The sequence below is a fragment of the Physeter macrocephalus genome, chromosome 16, assembly GCF_002837175.3.
Source record: "Physeter macrocephalus isolate SW-GA chromosome 16, ASM283717v5, whole genome shotgun sequence".
NCBI classification, from domain to species: domain Eukaryota; kingdom Metazoa; phylum Chordata; class Mammalia; order Artiodactyla; family Physeteridae; genus Physeter; species Physeter macrocephalus.
Window position 1 is genome coordinate 19,801,901 of NC_041229.1, and position 7,626 is coordinate 19,809,526.

The 7,626-nt window shown below is 37.6% G+C and overlaps 1 protein-coding gene across 1 annotated transcript in view; it reads left to right on the forward strand.

Annotated features, from left to right (window-relative positions):
- Nucleotides 1-306: 306 nt before the first annotated feature.
- Nucleotides 307-7,626, forward strand: part of IL18 (interleukin 18) — a 9,477-nt gene continuing 2,157 nt past the window's right edge. Inside the window, exons 1-4 of the mRNA XM_024131274.2 lie at nucleotides 307-385; nucleotides 1,412-1,423; nucleotides 5,841-5,975; nucleotides 6,789-6,922. Of these exons, the coding sequence (XP_023987042.1) occupies nucleotides 307-385; nucleotides 1,412-1,423; nucleotides 5,841-5,975; nucleotides 6,789-6,922 (360 nt within the window). The remainder of the gene's footprint in view (nucleotides 386-1,411; nucleotides 1,424-5,840; nucleotides 5,976-6,788; nucleotides 6,923-7,626) is intronic.

The following is a 7,626-nucleotide window of genomic DNA, read 5'->3' on the forward strand; positions in this document are numbered from 1 at the left end:
ACAAAAATACTGGAACAATAATTCAGTTCAATAATGGCCCACATATCCACCCTCTATAACATTGTTTAATGAGAAAATGCTTTCTAGATTCCAAATATCTAATGGTTTGCAAAAGAACATTTGAATTTGTACATTCATAAAGTGAAGACTCCTGGCATTTATTAAATGTCCAGAGTGTTCGTCAGCATGCTGGATTTCTGAAATTGGAGGTAGAACAAGGCAATAAGTGGTAAAAGATTCCTTTTGTGTAAAAGGAACAGTCACTACCTTTTAACAGATGACTCTTTGCTTTCATTAGGAATAAAGATGGCTGCTGAACCAGTAGAAGACAATTGCATCAGCTTTGTGGAAATGAAATTTATTAACAATACACTTTACTTTGTAGGTAAGTTCAAAACCATAGACCAAATACAGGGTTTAGATAAATGTATTCAACTAGAAAAGATGTTGTAAGGTGAACTATTAAGTGACTTGTTTTTTGTCACCAAATTCCATTGTAACACTAATGACACACTTCTCTTGGAAAAAATATATATATATTGGGTCTCTAGAAATTAACCATAACATGTCCAAGGTCCCAGCACCTTGTCTTGCCACATGTCCTGGCACTTAGTTAGTAGTAGCCCACTCACAAGGTGGCTGCAGGTGCACGTCATGAAAATCCCAGAAAATTGGATATACAAATTCCCAAAGCAACCTGGTAAATTACGTAAGAGATACATATCTGAAATCTAGAGTTCTGTGCGTTATACCATTTTATGTAAATACATTTGACAAATAAAAACAGATTCTTTTTTTTTTTTTTTTTTTTTTTTTTGTGGTATGTGGGCCTCCCTCTGCCGTGGCCTCTCCCATTGCAGAGCACAGGCTCCGGGCGCGCAGGCCCAGCGGCCATGGCTCACGAGCCCAGCCGCTCCGCGGCATGTGGGATCCTCCCAGACCGGGGCGCGAACCCGGTTCCCCTGCATCGGCAGGCGGACGCGCAACCACTGCGCCACCAGGGAAGCCCCTAAAAACAGATTCTTATGATTAAACTTCCTTGGGCTGTTTGGTTTCATTTGAAAGCTTCATAGAAAGTTCTTAGGTGACTTTCCATTGAAGCAGTAAATTTAAGAGTAAAATCTATCATTTTATAAAATCTCTTTTTGGCTACAAACTTCAATTTATAAACCCTAGATTTAGGCTTTATATCTAACATACCTGAGATCACACTAAATCTAATTAGCTTCATTTTATGGGACCTTTTGGATGATTATATTATATTTTTATGGGGCCAACAAAAGCCATCACCAGTAAGACAGGGGTTAAAGAATGCAGAGGGGCAGAAAAGAGTAATAAAAGAGAAGGATGAGAGGAAATTGAGTAGAAATATAGAATTTAACATATTTTGTTTCTCTTTTTTCCCCTTTAGCTGAAAATGATGGTAAAGTATAAATTTATTTCTCTTTCTTTGTAAAAATAAATACCTACTTGAGTAAGCATCCCACCAGCACATCCATATCACCATTCTCAGCTGAAAAACTGGTACCAATCTATTTGAGAAGCTAATGTTCCCTCAGAGGAATGTGGACTCAGTAGCACTGCCTTGGAATAAAGATGACTATATGGGAATTTCTAATAAAATACGCTTCTCTACATCTTAGGAAATTCTCAGCTATTAGAATCTACAAAATAGACCTTGCCTGTTACATAGATCCTGAGATTAGCAGAAAGTCATGGATTCTCTGGAGTACATAGGAAAAGGGGTTGAAGCATGAGAATTGTCCAAAATCAGGAACATCTTCCTTCTTCAACCTTCCCTCTCAGAAGTGCTCTGAAAAGAAGCCTGGGAGGCTCCCAGGGTTCAGAGAATTCTGGAAGTAGAGGAGATGGGGGAAAGTAGAGCAAACAGACCTATTAGGTTGAGTCATTGTCTTCCTAAGTAGATGTACCCATTCCTTGTCCTGTTGGCATTCAGGGAAGATCATACGCATATAAAGCCTATGATCCTCTAACGCAGGGGTCCCCAACCCCTGGGCCGTGGACCAGTACCAGTACCGGTCAGCGGCCTGTTAGGAACCCAGCCGCACAGCAGGAGGTGAGCAGAGGGTGAGGGAGCGAAGCATCGCCTGCTGCTCTCCATCACTCACATTACCGCCTGAACCATCCCGCCACCCAAACCATGGCCCCGGTCCATGGAAAAATTGTCTTCCAGAAACCGGTCCCTGGTGCCAAAAAGGTTGGGGACCGCTGCTCTCACAGACCCCCAGATTATTAAAGGTCATTAGTTTCTCATCCTTTTCCTTAAAAAGCACTTTCTCTATTCTTAAGTTGATCCTTACTGGACTGGAAATATACAACAGGAACTTTTGAAAAGTACTATTCCTTCCAGTTTCTTTTCCAGATTTATTGAAATGTTATTGTCATATAGCTCCTTATGTTTCTTAAAGATTGCCCTACTCCCATTTATTTGATTCAATAAATATTGGCATCTATATCTCTGGCATTATGTTAGGCCCTACAATACAATTGTGAGCAAAACACAGTTCCTATAGGGAGAAGTAGGCACATTAGGGAGGCAAGTGGAATGTGGTATGTTAAGTGTTATGAAGGCACAGATGCTATGGAAGCACATAGAAGGGCACCTAATTTAGTCCAGTAGATTCTGGGAGGACATTTTGAAAGAGGAACAGAATTGAAGAGTAAATAGGGGTTAGCCAAGAGCAGGTATTCTATGCAGAGAGAAGAACACATGCAAAGATCAAGATATGAAAGAAAGCATGGTATGTATGAGGAATTAAGAGTAATTCAGAATGGGAGTAGAGTAAGCGTAGGAAAATGATGAGAGAAGAATGATAAATAGGGTGCAGATCAAGAAGTTTCTGTTATTCCAAGATATGGAATTTAGACCTTATCTTTGGGGTAATGGGGATTGATTAAGCACAATATGTATGATCTAGGATACAGATTAGTTTGCTGTAACAAAGAGATCCAAAAATACAGTAACTGAATAAGATAGAAAATATTTCTCTCAAATACGAATCCAAGTAGGCAGTTCAGTATTAGTATGGCTGGATGCAGCCTGATGATGTTGGAATCTAAAGTTTCTTCTGTCTTCTTCTATTCCATCATCCCTAGTTGTTGAACTCATTTACATACTTGAAAATCATCATTACACTTCCTGGGTCCATATCCCAGCTAGCAAGAAGGCGTTCAAAATAAGAGGAAGACAAGCCCACTCCTTTTAAAAGCTCTATTTAGAAGTTGTAAACATCAAATCCACTCATACTCCATTGACTAGAATTTAGTCATATGGCACCAACTGTAAGGAAAATATGGAAAATATAATCTTTATTCTGGGTGGCAGTGTCATTCATTAAAATTCAAAGATAACATGATCGTATCTCTGAATGTTAACTTTAATTAAAATTGAATGCTAATTCCTTCTGGCTTCAGTATAAAGAATTGCTGTGGGACAAAAAAAGAGGGGAGGGGAATGCCAATTAAGAAGCTATTATTGTAGTCCCTATGAGAAATTATGGCGACATGAATTAAGGTAGGCACAGTGGGGTGCCATTGAAGAGCTGTGAATGGATTTTAGAAAAACTTGGAAGAATCAACAGGACATGGGTTTGGAAGGGGATGGAAAGAAAGACAGAAAAGATGATGCCTATGTTTTTTAATGTAGGCAAGTTGTACCATTCAGTGAAATAAGAAATGCAAGAGGAAGAGCAGGGTAGAGAGGTCTGCAGGGCAAAGAGGAAGATAGATGATGAATTTATTGATGATAAGTGATGATATCTGTGGGACATCCTAATGGAGATGTCTAGTAGATTCTTGGACATGTGGTTCTAAACTCAGGAGAAAATTTGGGGCTGGATATATGGATGTGGGAGACATATATACAATAGAAATTACATCTGAAGCTATAAGAATAACATGACAAATCAGAGGAAATGTGTAGCGTGAGGAAGTAAAAGCCAAGGACTAAACTCTAAGGAATACCTACATTTAAAGGATTCAGTAGAAAGAGAAGCTAACAAAGAACAGAGCGACCAAAGGGGAAGAAGAAAAACAGAGAATGCCGCAGAATCCCAGGAGAGCGTTTCAAGACAGAGATAATAGGCACTGTGTTGAATTTTGTAGCCTTGAAAACCAAGAGCCAGAAAGTATCTATTACATTTAGCAACAGGGAGTTTGGTGATCTTGGTGAAAGCAATTTGATGGAGAAATGGAGCCAGTGAGGAGAAGCTTGCAATGAGTAGAAGGGTGAATGGAAAGTAAGGAAATGATACATACAATTCTTGCCAGAAGCTTGGCTATTAAAAGGAGGAGAGAAACAATACTAGCTGCAAAGTAGGATTCTGTTGATGGAGGTGTTTTATTTTTTATTTTTTTTTTGTGGCATGCGGGCCTCCCTCTGCTGTGGCCTCTCCTGTTGCGGAGCACAGGCTCCGGACGCGCAGGCTCAGCGGCCATGGCCCACGGGCCCAGCCGCTCCGCGGCATGTGGGATCCTCCCAGACCGGGGCGCGAACCCGGTTCCCCTGCATCGGCAGGCGGACGCGCAACCACTGCGCCACCAGGGAAGCCCTGATGGAGGTGTTTTAAATCTCAAAATGAAAAGCCTTATGGTTTTCTGATTATAAAAATAATTTTTTTATATAAATAATTCAGGCAATGAAGATAAGAAAATGAGAAACTAAAATATGAAAAAAACCCAAAATATTCATTGCTATCATTTTGATGTTTTATATATATATATATATATATATATATATATAAAATACTATACCTAAGCTTCTTTTTCTAGTTTAATACACATGGACATCTTTCCATGGCAATGAATAATTACAATTATATTAAATTCATGATAATTCATAGTGAGGGCATATCAAAATTTATTTGATCAATTCCCGATTGATGGACATTTAAGTTGTTTCCAGTTTGTTTTTATTATTAAAGTGTTCCCATAAGCATTCTTGTAGAGAAATATTTACACATTTCTCTAATGTTTCCTTAGGATAAAATCCAGGGAGTAGAATTGCTGAGTTGTTGGAAGAGAGGGAATAATTGATAAATCAAGATTTAATTGAAAGTACATGCAGAGCACAAATGGGGTTAACCTTAGGTAGCAGAAGAGACACCTTTTTCACATTTCCCTTGGGACAAGAGGGCAGAGGAAATAACAGGTGATGCCATAGTTAAGTTTGTAAGTGGAGTAGCAGGAAATCATATGCTGAAAGTGAAAGCAGAGGTGATGATGCAGAGATCCTGAGGAGAATGAAGAAGGCTTGAAATTGAAACTATGGACTATGGAAGAGAATGCTGAACTGGAAAAGAAGTATTGACAATTGATGTGTTTGTTATGGCACCAATTTGTACATTTGTATGATTGTTTACCAGCAGCACACTCAGCAGCCAGGTTTAGAGTTTTGTAGTAAAAGACAAATGAGTTTGGGATTTAAGATACTGGCAAAAGGGTAGATAAAATGATGAACCATGAGGTCCAGGCTGCATAGAGAAGAAAGGGAAGACAGGAAGAGGTTAGATAGGAAGAAAATGTAAGAATCAGGAAGTCTCAGTAAAGTGGAAGAAAAGTATAAGAAAACTAAAAGGATAGGAGATTGTGGTCAAAAGTAGGATATTTGAATTTAAGATTTCAAAAGTAGAGTGGTTCTGAGTGATAACAAGAATCAAGGTATCCCCCTTGAAGTGGGTTAAAAAGCACTGTGCAACTTTACCTTAGCTTCTATAACAGAAGATTGTGATTGTTATTGAAAACTGGAATATATAATGTGCCTATTTGTAAATTTAGAAAAAAAAGATTATCTTTTAAATGAGATTTCATGTGTGTTGTAGAAGACCTGGAATCAGATTACTTTGGCAAGCTTGAACCTAAGTTCTCAGTCATACGAAATTTGAACGACCAAGTTCTCTTCATTAACCAGGGAAGTCAACCCGTCTTTGAGGATATGCCTGATTCTGACTGTTCAGGTATTTTTTTATATACATTTGTAAACATGGAAATGACAAGCTACTTCTTCCCATTCCATTTAACTGCGTACATTTTCTGTGATAGACCTAATGCTTACATGAAAAGTCATGGTAGTAGTAACTTCACTTACAAGAAACTTTATAGGGTATCCATAATTTTTAGTTGGGCTGAAAAATTGATACAATAAAGATAGTGCTGGGGTCATGATCTTTGAGCCTACATTTGGATCACCATCCCTTCACTGTAAATGCATTAACTGTATATGCTCTCCATTGAGTTGGATTCTTAATACCTGCTGGTTATAGCTGAAATTGCTGATAACATTTTCAGAAGTCAAAATTAAATATAAATATACAAGCACTTCAAATAAGTCTGTCTCCCACCAGAAATTTAGAGTGCCTTAGAAAATGAATAACTTTACTGTGCCTTTCAAGGAATGAATTTCAAATATCAGCGTTTAGGCAGAGTTGAAAAAGTGAATGGTGCACTCTTGAAAAATGCTGAACTTTTACCTTAACAGATAGAGCTTTAATATTCTATTTAGCGTTTAAAAGCTAAAGACAATCTTTTAGAATTCAGAATATCTCTAAAACACTTTAAAAGTTGCTGCATTTGTATTATAATACATATTTAAATGTGTTTTAAAGAATATGTGTGTCACTGTGTATAGTCTCCTTCTGCTACATGGCTGAATCTCAGAGTGTGGGATTGGTAATGGGCCTATTAAGGATTATCCTTTGGCTAATTTCCCTAAATGCTTATTTGGAAAAATTCTTCTAACTAGTGTTCTCATTTGTGAATGTTTATTTTAGATAATGCACCCCAGACCATATTTATCATATGTATGTATAAAGACAGCCTCACTAGAGGTCTGGCAGTAACCATCTCTGTGCACTTTAAGAAAATTTCTACTCTCTCCTGTAAGAACAAAATTCTTTCCTTTAAGGTAAGACTGAGCCTTAATTTGTTTTAGTTATATTGATGTACAAAATTAGAAAACCAAAATATCCCCAGTCCAACCTTTTGTCTAGAATAAGAATAGCAAGAAGTAGAGAACCATTAAAATAGACAGTTACTAAAAACTGTCAAGCTCTTTAACCTACTGTAGTAACATCATGGTTTTTCTGAGCCTGCCGTAGGGAGAAAGGGGATCAACACTTGTTTCATAACCTAGGTCTTCTGAATAATCAATCTATAGATAAATAATAATACAGAATATAAATATAAATTATCATGTTTAAGAACTGCATGTGACTTTCCAGAATAAGTCCTGCTACACAGAACGAAGTTAATCATTCTTCTGTAAACCCTTTACTTTGTAAATAATGATGACAGTATTTTAATCCCTAATTGTTTTGTTCCTACTTCTTAGCCTAAGTCTTAGCTACAACCTTCAGCTTTCAGTTGATGTATGTTATTTTTAATGTTAATCTAAGTGAAGAAAATTAATAGGATCTGTTGTAAAAGCAATGGTATAATGTATCTGAAAGCCAGGTATAAATTATTTCTGACCACTGCTTTTTTCTCTATCCTCCATCATTATTTTTCTCTATTTTTTCCATTTTTTTTTTTTTTTTTTTTTTTTTTTTTGCGGTACGCGGGCCTCTCACTGTTGTGGCCTCTCCCGTCGCGGAGCACAGGCTCCGGATG